Raw genomic sequence first — 17,389 nt, 5'->3', positions numbered from 1 at the left:
TGTATACAAAGAGACAAAACATATATGAATGTGTGTGGGTTGCATTGATGTATTGATGTATTACATCTATAACTGGACACAACCTAGGCCAGAGACCCTCTATCGGATATAGTTTTGAATGTAAAGGGGGATATGAAACACTACATTGAAGTATTAGTTAATACTTGAGGTGGATGAAACATATTTAAGACACTTCACTTTCATTTTGACAAACTGTAAAGTATATTTAATCGACATCCACATTATATTTTTTTCCTGTAATGAAATGAATTAGCAGAGCCTTCATCAGTACTGGTCTTTATTTTATTCATTTGGAGAGAGAGTGCCCCCTGTTGGTGCATCAACAACACTAGCACCATGTATTTAACAGTTGTATCATTGTGTTATTATTTGATACATCATTAGAATTGTTCCTCATGTATCCCCTTGTCATGGTCTACTGGTTATACCATACATGTGTCTGTGTGTTTGTGCACATCCTTCCTTTCTCTACCAGATGGTTTTTGTACGGCTATTCTCATTAGTTTAACCATAGTGAGTCTCTAGCACAGTAATACACTGCAGAGTCCTCTGACTTCAACAGGTTCATGTGCAGATAGAAGTTAGTGCTGTCCTTCGACGCTGTGAATCTACTCTGTACAACTGGGGCATTGCTCTTGCTACCGTCAGAATAATAGTAAATGATCCATTCAAGTCCTTTTCCAGGTGCCTGGCGGATCCAGTGCATGCTAGTACTGCTTAGAGTAAATCCACTACAGGCACATGTGAGTTTGAGGGATCCCCCGGGGGTCCCCTGGACTGACTGTTCAGCCTGTGTGAGTACGACCTGACAGTGGACACCTGAGGAGGGAGAGGAATGACAGGTCAGATCAATCAAGGAGTCACATCAGTATCACATCAACACAGGTTATACTGATCAGACTACAGGCAGGAACTCACAGGAGGCAGCTGACAGCAGCAGCAGCAGCAGAGATGCAGGGAACATGGTTTGTGCTGAAGCTGAACTGGTGTGAGTTGTTCTTCTCTACTCTCCAGGACTCAGAGGGACGTACAGGGACTCTCAGATACAGAGAGGTTTTATATAGGAGGTAGAGGGAGAGAAAGGAAGGGTGGATGGGTGGAATTTGCATAAGGAGAGGATATATATCATTAATGGGAATATCTGTAGGGGAAAACATATGTATTAACCGTGCAAGCTATACATAGTCTAATGTGTTCTCCATGTAAAAAATACAGACTTATACTTGAGGTTAATGTTAGGCAGGACTCTTATACATTGAGCTTTACACTCTGCCAATATTGTTGACATCATAACCCATTAATGTCAATTATCCCCAGTCTTTATATTGTTGCATATATCTGTATTTATATCATAATACTTTGTATATTTTTGATAGTACAGAACTTAGACCTTCTTGTTCGGTCCTGGCCAACTTTATCATGTGAATGATTCAAACATTAACGTAATGGATCATGAATGAGTTCATTGAATGTTTAATAGACATCAATTAGAATACCATCAAGTCATATCAGGAGTATAATTGGCAAACAACTCAGATATACATTTCCAGCTCTGCCAATGATGGGCTTATATTTGTTTACATATTTGATATTGAGAAATATATCTGTTCTGTTTAATTTAAAGAGTCCTATTATACAATGAATCACTGGAGGAAGGTTTTTTTTACAGCTCTGGTCGTGGTTTGTATCACTGTGTCTCACAGACTCAGTAATAAACAGCTGTGTCTTCATTCTGGAAGTTGTTCCCTTGTAGAAACACTGTACTGCTGGAGCTGTCATAACTAGAAGTGATCTTGCTCTTTATTGAATCTACAGTGGAAGTACTACTACTGCATGTTTAACCAACATGTTTCAAAGCATTGCTTTCAGTTTGTCGTATCCAGTGATGACATTGAGAATATATAGAAAACCAAGAGAATTTTCAGGAGATGCTGAAAGACTCTCCTGGTTTGATAACCACTGGATCAGACTGGATGAGTTTAATATCACAGTAGACACCTGGAAGGAGAATCACGCATCAATACACAGCATTGGCAGTTTTAGAAATGATCATTTCAGAGTTGTAATAAAGTACAGTATATATGTTTATAAGGGAGAGGGAAAGACAGTGTTAAGACAACGAAGACAGTCAGGTATAAAGGGACTGGGAATATCAAGGCAAAAAGGGGGGAAATGGGTGAGTTATTCACAGTGAACACCTGTAAACAAAGCATTTACAATGAAACTCACTACAAATATAATCATTTACATTTTTTTAACAAAGCTAAAGCCATTGCTAATTGTTTTGTCTGCCCCCCAAATCCAAATATACTCACAGGAGGCAATATACTCAGACTCAGTCAATGTCTGACCATGAACACCTGTTGAAAGAAACCACAGATGTTAAATTAGTAAATTTATTCACCATAAATCTTTTTTTTGAAAGAGACTCACATGATGCAGTTACCAACAGCAGCAGCAGCAGAGATGGTTTGTGTTGAAGCTGAAATGGTGGGAGCTGCTCCTCTCTACTCTCCAGGACTCAGAGGGATGTACTAGGACTCTCAGATACAGACTGTTAGAGGTAGAGAAGGGAAGTGAAATTTGCATAAGGAGAGGATATATACTGTATAATTAATGGGAATATCAGTGGGTGAAAAATAATGAATAACTGTGAAAACTATAAATACTCAAATGTGTTGTCAATGTAAAAAAAACAGACTTATACAGCTGGATAATGTTAGGCATCTCTGTACAATGAGCTTTACAATCTGCTAATATTTTTTGTATCATAACCCAGGAGTGTCAATGGTCCCCAGTCTTTAATATTAAGTTGAATATGCAGTGCATTCTGAAAGTATTCAGACTCCTTGACCTTTTCCCACATTTTGTTACGTTACCGCCTTATTCTAAAATGTATAAATGCAATCTAAATGCAATCTATATATATATGCAATCTACGCACAAAATCCCATAACGACAAAGCAAAAGCTGTTTTTAGACATTTTTGCAAATGTATTAAACATAAAAACCATAAACACCATCCATAAGGTGAAGCATTGTGGTGGCAACATCATGCTGTGGGGATGTTTTTATGCAGCAGGGACTGGGAGACTAGTCAGGATCGAGGCAAACTTCTTAGGCTAGGGTCCTTTTTTCAGAATTTCTGCCTGAACTCTGAGGGATCTGGATTTACATGATGTCATGGGGGAGGGGCTGATGACACTGAGGTCAGGGGTCAAGCTACGACTCATTGGTAGGGCCAGGAGTTCTTGTTCATAACATGACATGTGAAGTGACACGGACAAACTATGTCCCCATGCCATAACCAGGGCAGAGTTTTTCCTGCTCAAGTCAAGAAGGTTGGTAAAACTGTAGGGAATCTTGGAGGATGATTTCCTAATTATTTATAGAAATCCTTCACCATTGGGGTTAATACTCTGACCATGCTGTTATAGAATCAAAGGGGGGACCAACTCCACATTAATGCCAATGATTTTGGAATGAGATGTTTGACGAGCAGGTGTCCACATACTTTTGGTTATGTACCTTGTGTTGACGTACAAGTAGTTCTGTAGTTTTGACTCTTAAGGGAATATTATACTTCAGTAGATACTCTGTTACTCTGTTGTACTGATGCTCTTCTGCCCTCTGTTGACTCTGCTGCCAGTTAGATTCTCTGAAGGGTTTTTGTACAGATCCTCCACTCACTCACACCACTGTGTCTCTTGCACAGTAATACACAGCAGAGTCCTCTGCTCTCAGACCAGACAGCTTCAGAGTCATCATGCTGTTGGAATTGTCTTTTGTCGTTTCCATACGTCCTTCAAACCTTTTAACATGGTAGCCTAGGCCTAATCTAGAGTAATCCATCCATTCCAGGGATATTCCAGTCTTATCCAGTGTGTGTTGTGGCTGTCAAAGGTGAATCCAGATATCTTACAGGAGAAACTTATAGATTCTCCAAGCTTTTTCATGACTGAACTGGAGGGACTGGACTCCAGACTCTGTCCATTTAAACCTAATGGAGAGAAATAAATAAATATGAAGAACGTGTTAGAGGAAAGCAGCAGAAAAATTAAGGAAAGCAAGAGAAGAGAGTTTACAAAAAACATTGTCCATGTTCAGCCATTCCACAAAAAACAGTTGATTAAGTACTGCAGAACTTACAGGACAGACAGAGAGAGAGCAGCAAAAGGTAGAGTTTTCCCATCATACTGAGGTTGGAAATATGAACTCAGCTGCTCCACACAAGACAACAAGTCAGCAGCAGAACATAAGTATGTATGAACTCTGAGGGATCTGGATTTACATCATGATGTCATGGGGGAGGGGTTGTTGAATGAGGTCAGAGGTAAATGTATGAGTCATCTGTAGGGCAAAGAGTTTATTTAACCTTTAGTTTTGACAGTTAGTCATGTTGATATCAAGGCCTCTTTTTCAAATGAGTCCAATAAATTAAAAACATCAGATGCAAAATAGAAATACAAAGTACGATACAAAAAACTGTTCTAAAACCTGGGTCCTGAGTCTGTCATTGGGTGGACAGGCTCTATTCATCAGACATATGGACTGACTCAGCAATTGGAGGAACTGTGGGAAACCTTGGTGGATGATAAAAAGCTTCATCATGATTTAAATGGCAGATTAGACATCTTAAACACAGCTTAATGTGATTCTCCCTCTCCTTACTACACCTCTCCTCAGGGAAATGTGTACTTTGTATTGATGTACAAGTAGTTCTGTTGACAATAGACTGTCTTTTTCGGCTCTCAGGGGAATATAATACTTCAGTAGATGTTACACTGTTGTACTGATGCTCTACTGCCCTCTGTTGACTCTGCTGCCAGTTAGATTCTCTGAGGGGTTTTTGTACAGCTCCTCCACTCACTCACACAACTGTGTGTCTCGTGCACAGTAATACACAGCAGAGTCCTCTGCTCTCAGACCAGACAGCTTCAGAGTCATCATGCTGTTGGAATTATCTTTAGTCGTTTCCATACGTCCTTCAAAGCTTTTAGCATGGTTACCTAGGCCTAATCCAGAGTAACCCATCCATTCCAATGCTTTCCCGGCAGGTTGTCTAATCCAATGTGTGTTGTAGCTACTAAAGGTATACCCAGATCCCTTACAGGAGAGACTGAGAGTTTCTTCAGGCTTTTTCATGACTGAATTGGAGGGAATGGACTCCAGACTCTGACCATTTAAACCTAATGGAAAGATAGAAAGAAATAGGAAGAATGTGTTAGAGGGAAAGCAGCAGAAAAATTAAGGATAGCAAGAGAAGAGAGTTTGCAAAAAATATTGTCAATGTTAAGTCATTCCATAAAAGACAGCTGATTAAGTACTGCAGAACTCACAGGTCAGACAGAGAGAGAGCAGCAGAAGGGAGAGTTTTCTCGTCATACTGAGGGTAGAGATATGAACTCAGCTGCTCCACACAAGACAACAAGTCATCAGCAGAACATAAGTATATATGAACTCTGTGGGATCTGGATTTACATCATGATGTCATGGGGGAGGGGCTGATAAATGAGGTCAGAGGTGAATTTATGACTCATAAGTAGGGCCAGGAGTTGTCATTTATCACATGACCTGACCAGGAACAGAGTTTTTCCTGATCAGGTCACTTAGTCAAAAAAAAATTCCATGTTCTACTCACCACACACAACTGACTCAAGGACTGGAGGAACTGTGGGGAGCATGATGATTTTCTAAATATTGATCATCTTCATTAATTCATTTTATTGTGGGTTCATTGAAATGGCATATACATCCATTTGTCAAGGAAATAATTAACACGTATGAACAAAAAGGCCATTGGTGACAAAAACAGTACACTAGTATTCACAGGACATGTTTTCAATGTCATATTAATTGATAATTGCAAAAAAAGAGAGTGTTTTACATTTACAGCAGAGTCCCCTGTTCTCAGAACATACAGCTTCCATATGACAGACATGCTGTTAGTGTCACACCCTGATCTGTTGCACCTGTCTTTGTGATTGTCTCCACTCTCCTCCAGGTGTTGCCCAGCTTCCCCATTATCCCCAGTGTATTTATACGTGTGTTCTCTGTTTGTCTGTTGCCAGTTCATTTTGTTCGTCAAGCCTACCAGCGGTTTTCCCCTTGCGCCTGTGTTTTCTAGTTTTCCCGGGTTTTGACCATTCTGCCTGCCCTGACGCTGAGCCTGCCTGCCATCCTGTACCTCGCCCAACTACTCTGAATTATTGACCCCTGCCTGTTCTGACTCTGAGTTCTGCCTGCCGTTCCGGCCCTTTTGAACCCTATCTGGATTACTGACCTTTGCCTGCCTTGACCTGTCATTTTGCTTGCCCCTGTACTAGTAATACACTTTTGTTACTTCGACACTGTTCTCATCTGCATTATTCCTAGCCGTCTATTTACCACCACAAAGCGAAGCTGGCACTAAGACCGCTCTCAACCAACTCTATAAGGCCATAAACAAAGAAGAAAATATTCACCCAGAAACGGCGCTCCTAGTGGCCGGGGACTTTAATGCAGGCAAACTTAAATCAGTTTAACCAAATTTTAACCAGCATGTCACATGTGAAACCAGGGGGGGAAAAAATCCTAGACCACCTTTACTCCACACACAGGGATGCATACAAAGCCCTCCCCGCCCTCCATTTGGAAAATCAGACCACAATTCTATCCTCCTGATTCCTGCTTACAAGCAAAAACTAAAGCAGGAAGTACCAGTGACTTGCTCAATATGTTAGTGGTCAGATGACACGGATGCTACACTATAGGGCTGTTGTGCTAGCACAGGCTGGAATATGTTCCGGGATTCATCCAATGGCATTGAGGAATACACCACCTCAGTCATCGGCTTCATCAATAAGTGCATCGATGACGTCGTCCCCACAGTGACTGTACGTACATATCCCAACCAGAAGCCATGGATTACAAGCAACATCTACATTGAGCTAAAGGCTAGAGCTGCCGCTTTCAAGGAGCGGGAGACTAATCCGAACGCTGAAAAGAAATCCCGCTATGCCCTCAGACGAACCATCAAACAAGCAAAGCGTCAATACAGGATTAAGATTGAATCCTACTAAACCAGCTCTGACGCTCGTCAGATGTGGCATGGCTTGAAAGCTAGTACAGACTACAAAGGGAAACCCAGATGCGAGCTGCCCAGTGATCCGAGCCTACTTCTGGATGACTGTGAGAACGCTCTTGGTAGCCGATGTGAACAAAACATTTAGTCAGCATTGACAAAGCCGCTTGGCCAGACTGATTACCAGGACGTGAACTCAAAGCATGTGCAGACCAACTGTCAAGTGTCTTCACTGACATTTCACAGAGTCTGTAATACCTACATGTTTCAAGCAGACCACCATAGCCCTGTGCCCAAGTAAGTGAAGGTAACCTGCTTAAATGATTACTGCCCGGGGCACTCATGTCGGTAGCCATGAAGTGCTTTGAAAGGTTGGTCATGGCTCACATCAACAGCATCCTCTCGGACACCCTAGACCCACTCCAATTCGCATACCGCCCCAACAGATTCATACATGATGCAATCTCAATCGCACTCCACACCGCCCTTTCTCACCTGGACAAAAGAAACACCTACAGTGGGGGAAAAAAGTATTTAGTCAGCCACCAATTGTGCAAGTTCTCCCACTTAAAAAGATGAGAGAGGCCTGTAATTTTCATCATAGGTACACGTCAGCTATGACAGACAAAATGAGAAAAAAATCCAGAAAATCACATTGTAGGATTTTTTATGAATTTATTTGCAAATTATGGTGGAAAATAAGTATTTGGTCACCTACAAACAAGCAAGATTTCTGTCTCTCACAGACCTGTAACTTCTTCTTTAAGAGGCTCCTCTGTCCTCCACTCGTTACCTGTATTAATGGCACCTGTTTGAACTTGTTATCAGTATAAAAGACACCTGTCCACAACCTCAAACAGTCACACTCCAAACTCCACTATGGCCAAGAGCAAAGAGCTGTCAAAGGACACCAGAAACAAAATTGTAGACCTGCACCAGGCTGGGAAGACTGAATCTGCAATAGGTAAGCAGCTTGGTTTGAAGAAATCATCTGTGGGAGCAATTATTAGGAAATGGAAGACATACAAGACCACTGATAATCTCCCTCGATCTGGGGCTCCACGCAAGATCTCACCCCGTGGGGTCAAAATTATCACAAGAACGGTGAGCAAAAATCTCAGAACCACACAGGGGGACCTAGTGAATGACCTGCAGAGAGCTGGGACCAAAGTAACAAAGCCTACCATCAGTAACACACTACGCCGCCAGGGACTCAAATCCTGCAGTGCCAGACGTGTCCCCCTGCTTAAGCCAATACATCTCCAGGCCCGTCGGAAGTTTGCTAGAGAGCATTTGGAAGATCCAGAAGAGGATTGGGAGAATGTCATATGGTCAGATGAAACCAAAATATAACTTTTTGGTAAAAACTCAACTCGTGTTTGGAGGACAAAGTATGCTGAGTTGCATCCAAAGAACACCATACCTACTGTGAAGCATGGGGGTGGAAACATCATGCTTTGTGGCTGTTTTTCTGCAAAGGGACCAGGACGACTGATCCGTGTAAAGGAAAGAATGAATGGGGCCATGTATCGAGATTTTGAGTGAAAACCTCCTTCCATCAGCAAGGGCATTGAAGATGAAACATGGCTGGGTCTTTCAGCATGACAATGATCCCAAACACACCGCCCGGGCAACAAAGGAGTGGCTTCGTAAGAAGCATTTCAAGGTCCTGGAGTGGCCTAGCCAGTCTCCAGATCTCAACCCCATAGAAAATCTTTGGAGGGAGTTGAAAGTCAGTGTTGCCCAGCGACAGCCCCAAAACATCACTGCTCTAGAGGAGATCTGCATGGCGAAATGGGCCAAAATACCAGCAACAGTGTGTGAAAACCTTGTGAAGACTTACAGAAAACGTTTGACCTATGTCATTGCCAACAAAGGGTATATAACAAAGTGTTGAGATAGACTTTTGTTATTCACCAAATACTTATTTTCCACCATAATTTGCAAATAAATTCATAAAAAATCCTACAATGAGATTTTCTGGATTTTTTTTCTCATTTTGTCTGTCATCGTTGAAGTGTACCTATGATGAAAATTACAGGCCTCTCTCATCATTTTAACCTGTTGGGGATAGGGGGCAGTATTTGCACGGCCGGATAAAAAACGTACCCGATTTAAATTTCTAAATATTCCATTACCGTACTGTAACTCCCTCCAGTAACCACGAGCACAACCGTTCCTTGATTTTAACTGGCGGCTTTATTCTGTAGTTTAGTCAGAATTATCACCTTCCGTGAGAACTATAAAGTAAATGAAAATACAGTTTAAGCACACTCTTACACCTTCTTGTCTTATGAGTGACTTATTAGCTTGGTACAACTCTGAAGTAATTACATACATAAACAGTGACTTAGCTTGGTATAACTCTGAAGTAATTACATACATAAACAGTTTAGCCGGAGCTATAACAGTATCAGATTGAACACACGAATAAAGGAAAAAATACCTCATTGGCTGCTTATTACAGAAGGGAGGAAATCAAACTTCACACTTATATTCCTGGCATGAATTCACGCTTCATCCTAAAATACACATTTCACCTTTACGAACTACACCCGGTAACATGAAAGCTTAGCTAACATCGCGCGGGAAAGCCTTCACCCCCAAAGATGTGTTGCTAAGATAATGATCCCCGTTACAACAGTTGTTAGCCACGTAGTTCCACCTGTCTTATCATTTCCCCCGTATAGCGAACACGTAAACAATTCAAACAAAAAACAACGACATAGACTTACAGATTAACTGTCAGTTACACTCCCACCAATCACCTGTGATTTCTGTGAAAGGGGTCTGCAGGGTTTTTGATCGGCTTCCAGGAGGGTGACTGTCTTATGGATGGGCCTCTCCAGATAGGTGGGTTTGGTGATGCGTTTACCTCTCTCATCCAGGGTTGAGTCGCTGATCAGTAACTTGCATCTTCTCACCCGGCCATCCTGTCCCGGGTACACTTCTGTAACCTTTGCCAATTTCCACTGGTTGCGTGGTGCAGTATCATCTTGCAATATGACAATGTCATTAATACTTGCGTTTCTTCTGTCTTTATTCCATTTCTGCCTGTGTTGGAGGTTTAGGAGGTACTCTTTCTTCCACCTTGCCCAGAATTCATTGGCTAAGAATTGAACTCTGCGCCATCTCTTGCGGAGATAAAGATCTTCCTTGATGAACTGTCCAGGTGGTGGTAAGAGAATTGTGGACTTCATTGTCAAGATGTGATTTGGTGTGAGCGGTTCTGGACCTAATGGATCATTCAGATATTCCGTAGTTAGGGGCCTACTATTTAAAATTGCCATGACTTCATAGAGAAAGGTACGCAGAGAAGCGCTGTCGAGTCTTCCGTCTGACTGATCAAGAATGGATGTCAAGACACTTCGTATCGTGCGGATTTGCCTTTCCCAAACACCACCCATGTGACTTGAAGATGGGGTGTTCATGATAAACTCGCATCCAAGTTCCTTCAATCGTTCTTGATCCATTTCCTTCCGGGCGTCCACAAACTCGCGTCTTGCGCCAATGAAGTTGCTGCCTTGATCACATCTGATTTGACGAACATTACCACGTATGGCGATGAATGAACGCAGGGCATTGATAAAGGCATCGGTGGTTAAGTCATCAAGCATTTCAATGTGAACTGCTCGAGAGCCCATGCAAGTGAGTAGGAGCCCATAACGCTTTAACTCTCTTCTTCTGTCCTTGGCATAGAAGGGTCCAAAGCAGTCCATCCCGCAGTATGTGAAGGGAGGCGTGGTCTCCATGCGTTCCTTCGGAAGATCTGCCATCCTTTGCTCTTCTGTACATCTTCTGAATTTCCTGCATTTCACACATTTGTAGATGTGCGAGGAAACTGCATTGCTGCATCCTAGGATCCATATACCGTTGGATCGCAGCTCATTGATCGTTATTCCACGTCCTTGGTGTCGTACTCTTTCATGATAGTGCTTGACGAGCAGCACTGACAAGTGGCTATCTCTTGGCAGGATTGCAGGATGCTTCACGTGGGAATGAAGAGTTGCATGAGCCAAGCGACCTCCCACCCTGAGGATACCTTGCTCATCCAGAAATGGACTCAATTTATGCAACTTGCTTGCTTTATCTTTGGTCTTGATGTCTTTCTGGTGCCTAAGGTTGTGTATCTCATGGGAGAAGGCTGCTTCTTGAACCATCCTTATAATGGTGAGCTCTGCCTCTCTCCTTTCTTCTATGCTTGTAGCTTCACTAGACCTCAATTTTAAGCCTATGGCTTCCTTGACACGTCGTTTGAGCCTGGCAATAGCTTTTACCACTCTTGCCCAGTCTGAGAACTTGTGAAGGTGATCTAGTAACGATCTTTCTTCCTTTGCCTGGGTATCATGGACCAGGGATTTCTGCAGCTCTGGGTCATTGTCTGCGAACTCTCCCTCCTTGACTTGTCCTTTGGGAAGTTCTTCTTGCCAAAGAAAGTCTGGACCTGTGAACCATTTGGAAGCCATGAGCTGTTCTGATGTGAGACCTCTGGAAGCATGATCCGCAGGATTCTCTTCAGAGGTCACATATCTCCATTGTTCGGGATCTGTGCTTTGCTTAATGCGTTGGATACGGTTAGCTACAAAGACGTGGAATCTTCTGGCTTCATTGTTGATGTAGCCAAGAACTACCTTTGAGTCTGTCCAGAAGTATTCCTGTAGACCTTGTATCTCTAGCTCCCTTTTGAGCATGTCACTTGTTCGAACAGCTACCACCGCTGCTGAAAGTTCCAGTCGTGGTATGGTCGTAATCTTGGAAGGGGCGACTCTCGACTTCCCCATAACTAGGGAGCAATGAACTTCTCCTGCTGTGCTGATTGTTCTGAGGTATGAGCACTCTCCATAACCTGAGGTACTAGCGTCGGAGAAGTGATGGAGCTCATAACTCTGCACTTCCTTGAAACTTGATGGCAAGTAGCCTCGTTGGATTCTTACTTCCGACAACTTTGTAGACCTTGGAGCCAGAATTCCCACTGGAAACGTAGGTCATCTGGAATGGGGTCATCCCAGTCGATCTTGTCACGACACATCTGCTGCAAGATCTGCTTCCCTGCCAGGACAAAGGGTGCCACAAACCCAAGCGGATCATATACAGAGGCTACTGTAGACAACACTCCTCTTCTTGTAAGTGGGCGTTCCTTGACAACTACCCTAAACTGGAACTCGTCTGATGCGACACACCACAGTACACCAAGCGCTCTCTCCATGTGTGGTTCACCCAGAGCCATATCCAGGTCTTTGGCACCCTCAGCACATTCTTCCTTGGGAATTGTGGCTATAACTTCCTTGCTGTTAGAGATAAACTTGTGCAACCGAAGTTTGCCGATGCTGCAAAGCTCTCTTGCTTCTTTCACCAGCTGGGCCGCTTCAGCTTCAGACGATACGCTCGTCAACCCATCATCAACATAAAAGTTCCTTTCTATGAACTGGATAGACTCCTCACTGAAGCTTCCTCGTCCTTCGGCAGCAAGATGTTTGAGACCATAGTTGGCGCAACCAGGAGATGATGCTGCGCCGAACAAGTGGACCTTCATACGATACACTGAGGGTTGAGACTCTAGATCTCCGTTCTCCCACCAAAGGAACCGCAGATAATCTTGGTCTTCTGCTTTCACATGAAACTGGTGGAACATGCGCTCTACATCACACATGATTGCAACTGGACCCTTACGAAAACGACAAAGGACACCCAGCAATGTGTTTGTCAACTCTGGACCGGTGAGGAGATGGTCATTCAAGGACGTCTCTCGAAACTTAGCTGAGCAGTCAAAGACGACTCGTATCTTCCCAGGTTTTTGTGGGTGATAAACCCCATGATGTGGGATGTACCATGCTGGATGTTTGTTAATTTCTTCCTTGGAGACCTTCTCAGCATCTCCACGAGCTATGGTCTCTTCCATAAATGCTGTGTAGTCCTTGTAGTACTGCTTGTCTCTCCTCAGCCTCCTTTCCAGGCACTTGAGACGGTGAACTGCACATGTTTTATTGTTCGGCAGGTTGGGTCTTTCTTCCTTAAACGGCAGCGGCATCTCGTAATGTCCATTGTCCTTGCGTCTGATGCCCGCTTTCATTTTTGTCAGGAACCGGATATCCTCTTGAGATATGAGGTCCTCTTCTGCAGCTCTCTCTTTGAAGTCGGATTCAAGCGTCTTGATAACGTCCAGTGCTGTGATTACCTCTCTTACGCGTGTTCTACAAACATAGTGTACTTGATTTGTGAGGTTGGAAGAAGATTGAAGACTTGGCATCACCTGTCTAACGATAACCTGATGACTAACTCCAATAGCGTCGCCATAGTCGATACATGGGTTTCCATAGCCGACTATGCTCCAGCCAAGGTCTGTTCTCTGAGCAAAAGGCTGATTTCCCTTACCAGACACAATTTCTCTTGGAAGGAGAGCCTGGGAGCAGTTGTAGCCAATTAAGAGACCGACATCACAGCTCTGTTGAGGAGCAATCTCCTCCGCAATGTGTTCAAGATGAGACCATGCTCTTGCCGTCTCTGGAGTAGGAATATGATCTCTGTTTGCAGGAATAAACTCTCTCGAGTAGGTGTTTGGCAGAGGGATTTTCTTCTCCAGGTAAAACCCTCTAACCTGCAAACCAGACAGCTTTTGGCTGGGCACGATGGTTTTCCTTGAAGCCATTGTAGAGAGTTTCAGTTGTACTGGCTCCTTCCTTGTATTGAGAGCCTTTGTTGTCTCTTCAAGGATAAAGGTGGTGTCGCTCTGGGTGTCAAGAAGTGCATACACGAGAACTTCACGATCGGGCTCGCTTGTGGTTGACACCCATACTGGAATGATTGTGGAGGTGTGAGTGTTGTTAATGTCCCTTACGACTCTGTTAGATATGGCCTCACTTGACGCACTTGTCCCCTTATCTTGTGGGGGCTCTGTCTTCCTGTCCCTTGACCTTTCTTTAGTACGATCTTCGTGCAGGCAGGAAGGATGCCTCCTCTGACACGTGTCACAGGTGTTCCTGTTATCACAATCTTTCAAACGATGCCCAGGCCTTAAACAGCCGAAGCACAATTTATTCTCTTGAACAAACTTCTGTCGCTCTGCGGTGGGCTTATCCATGAACTTCCAACATTTGTGGAGACTATGACCTGACTTCTCACAGAAGACACAACTAGTGACAGTATCTTTCTCATCAGAGTTAGTTGCTAATACCCTTGCTCCAGGGCTTTGAATCCTTGGCGTCTTAGGTTTTCCATCTTCACTTGGTTTCAAAGCGTGAAGGGAGGTTACAGGATTGCAAGCGATCTTGGCTTCTCTCGTGAGAAACTTCACAAACTGACTGAAGCTGGGAAAGGTTTCCGTTTCTTCTAAGATGTCTATGACCTTTCTATTCCATCTTGAAGTTAGCCAATCTGGAAGTTTAGCGAGGATCTTTTGGTTTTCATTACAGTCATTAAGCACCTCCAGGCCCTTATTCTTAGACATAGCAGCCTCACAGCTGCGGAGAAAATCTACAAGGTCTCTAAGTTCAAGACTGTCCTTGGATCCTATCTTAGGCCATGCATTGAGCTTATCTCTGAAGGACTTGGCGATGAGGAATTTGTTTCCGTACCTTTCTTCAAGAATGGTCCACGCAGCATGGTAGGCTGACTCTGTTCCTAACATAAAGTAACTATCGATGGCTTTCTTGGCAGGCCCACCGACATATTTTCTTAAGTAATATATCTTCTCAGTTGCTGGTATGTTCTTCCTGTCTATCAGAGTCTGAAAAGAGACCTTCCAGTCAGTGAACGAGAGTGGTTCTCCATTGAATGTCACTGGTTCTGGTATGGGAAGGCGGCTTTCACTGATTGATTCCGCTAGTAACCTGAACATGGTCTTGGTGCTATCTTCATGTTGTGTGCTTGTCACAACATGTTGTGGTGAGAGACTGTGAAATGAGCCACTTCTGTGCATGACTTCTTTCACAGATTTGCAGTTAGAGAATAGTTCTCTCTTCTCGTCCTCTGAGTTTTCATCTTGCTCATACACTTGCATCCGCGCCTTGGCAGTATTTAGTTTCTTGAGCACTTCTAGGCGCTCTAACTCTCTACGCTTGTCTTCTAGCGTCCTTCGTCTGGCAGCATTTTCTACCTCTAACTTGACTCGCAGCCTTGCTTCTTCTAAGCTGCGTTTCACAGCCTCAGCTTCTTGCTCCGCTGTCCTCTTCTTATCTTCATCTTCGAGTCTCTGAAGCTCTTCTTGTTGGCATTCTTGCTTAACCATTACTTCTAAAGCTGCTTGGTTAGCAGCAACTTCCGCCGCAGCCTCTTGTCTCTTAACAGATAACACGCTTGAGTGTCTGGAGTTGACCTTTGAGTTGCTTTGAGACTGGGAGGAAGCGCTTGAGGGCTGATAGTTGAGACTTGAATTATGTGAGAGTTCAGACATGCACAAGGAATTGCTGTCCTTCCAGTGCAGCTCTATCTGGTTACTTTGACCTTCTTCCCTGACCTTTAAATGACACCTTACTGTCTTGATAATAGACATTGTAACTGCTTCACATGTATCAACTCTGCGGCGTATATCGTTGTCGGGAATGTCAATTTGACGCAAATTTACATAGACAAGGTTTAGCTCTGTAGAGGTATGGCTGATCTTGTTTAAGAGGTCTTCTAGTAGGTCTTCAGAGCAACAGCCTGTCAGTGACAGTTTTGCTTCCTTTACCAGAGCCTTCCACTTCTCATAGCTGACCCTGAAACGATGTTCGAGCTGTCTCCACCTTTCGTCGCGCAGTTCTCTGCCCTTTTCAGTTAACCTGCGGACCCTCTCACCTTTCCGTGGCTCTTGTTGTGATGTCCCATTAGCAGCTTCTGTATCATCATTCGCTGTCAGCCGTGACTCCACACCAGTCTGGGTCTCTTCCTGCTGCTCTGTTTGTTCTGATGAAGGCTTGAAGTTTGCGAGGTGTTGCTGCAGCTGCTCAACTTGACCCACCCCATCTCTATCTCCTTTAGTGAAACTACCCTTTTCTGACATTCTAAATCAAATCAAATAAATTCTAGGTAAGGTTTGGATAAGTGAGTAGGTAATTTAAACCTTAGTACGTGGTATAAACATGTATAATGCTTGTAACAAAGGCTTGAACAAACACCTTACCAAACAATTACACTATTAACTTACAGGTGAAAATATAATGAATAGGTGTACGCTGACCCTTAATGTTTTGTAGCAATATATATATTGTTTTAGTAAGTATCAAATAATATTTTTCCAGTAATACACATAACAGCGATACATTAAGATAGAAGGAGCAAATGCATAATACCAGCGTCTTGATGAAATACACAACTATCTCCAGTCCTTACGAATTGTAATCTTAAAGTCTCTTATTAGCAGTTCACAAGGCTAGGGCCACCTTCAAACGCATTGACTTGTACTTGCGTGTCTGACTTTCCTGTTAGCCTTGACCTTATGTTGCCTCACGATGCTTCCTTATGTGGAGATTTTCTTCTTAGGTTGCAGGTAGGTGCAAAAACTCTTATCTGGCGGATGACAGGGCCTACCAGGATTTGGGTATCTTGTAGACGTTTACAGCTGGATGAGATTCTTCTTTACCTCTTGCTCGTGAAGAGCATTGAGTTCTCACTGTAACTCCCTCCAGTAACCACGAGCACAACCGTTCCTTGATTTTAACTGGCGGCTTTATTCTGTAGTTTAGTCAGAATTATCACCTTCCGTGAGAACTATAAAGTAAATGAAAATACAGTTTAAGCACACTCTTACACCTTCTTGTCTTATGAGTGACTTATTAGCTTGGTACAACTCTGAAGTAATTACATACATAAACAGTGACTTAGCTTGGTATAACTCTGAAGTAATTACATACATAAACAGTTTAGCCGGAGCTATAACAGTATCAGATTGAACACACGAATAAAGGAAAAAATACCTCATTGGCTGCTTATTACAGAAGGGAGGAAATCAAACTTCACACTTATATTCCTGGCATGAATTCACGCTTCATCCTAAAATACACATTTCACCTTTACGAACTACACCCGGTAACATGAAAGCTTAGCTAACATCGCGCGGGAAAGCCTTCACCCCAAAGATGTGTTGCTACGATAAAGATCCCCGTTACAACAGTTGTTAGCAACGTAGTTCCACCTGTCTTATCATTTCCCCCGTATAGCGAACACGTAAACAATTCAAACAAAAAACAACGACATAGACTTACAGATTAACTGTCAGTTACACGTACTTCGAAGCATGTCAACCGCTGTTTAAAACCAATTTTTATGCAATTTATCTCGTAGAAAAGCGATAATATTCCGACCGGGAATCTGCCTGTCTGTAAACTGAGG

At 43.1% G+C, this 17,389-nt stretch overlaps 1 long non-coding RNA gene and 1 gene segment (V, D, J or C); both read right to left on the bottom strand.

The window, feature by feature from the left end:
* Nucleotides 1–281: 281 nt before the first annotated feature.
* LOC115171609 (Ig heavy chain V region-like) lies at nucleotides 282–1,141 on the bottom strand. The segment is given in 2 exon segments: nucleotides 282–840; nucleotides 940–1,141. Coding segments are annotated over 2 exon segments (366 nt in total).
* A 15,099-nt stretch (nucleotides 1,142–16,240) lies between these two features.
* On the bottom strand, nucleotides 16,241–17,066 carry LOC115171612 (uncharacterized). The gene is made up of 2 exons (XR_003871223.1): nucleotides 16,975–17,066; nucleotides 16,241–16,768 (listed from the first exon to the last, which is right to left on the bottom strand). It is a non-coding gene; the product is annotated as an uncharacterized LOC115171612 (long non-coding RNA).
* Nucleotides 17,067–17,389: the final 323 nt, after the last annotated feature.

This window comes from Salmo trutta, chromosome 32 (genome assembly GCF_901001165.1).
Source record: "Salmo trutta chromosome 32, fSalTru1.1, whole genome shotgun sequence".
NCBI lineage: Eukaryota > Metazoa > Chordata > Actinopteri > Salmoniformes > Salmonidae > Salmo > Salmo trutta.
Note: the sequence above shows the minus strand (reverse complement) of the source record. Positions and strands in the feature narration are given on the sequence as shown.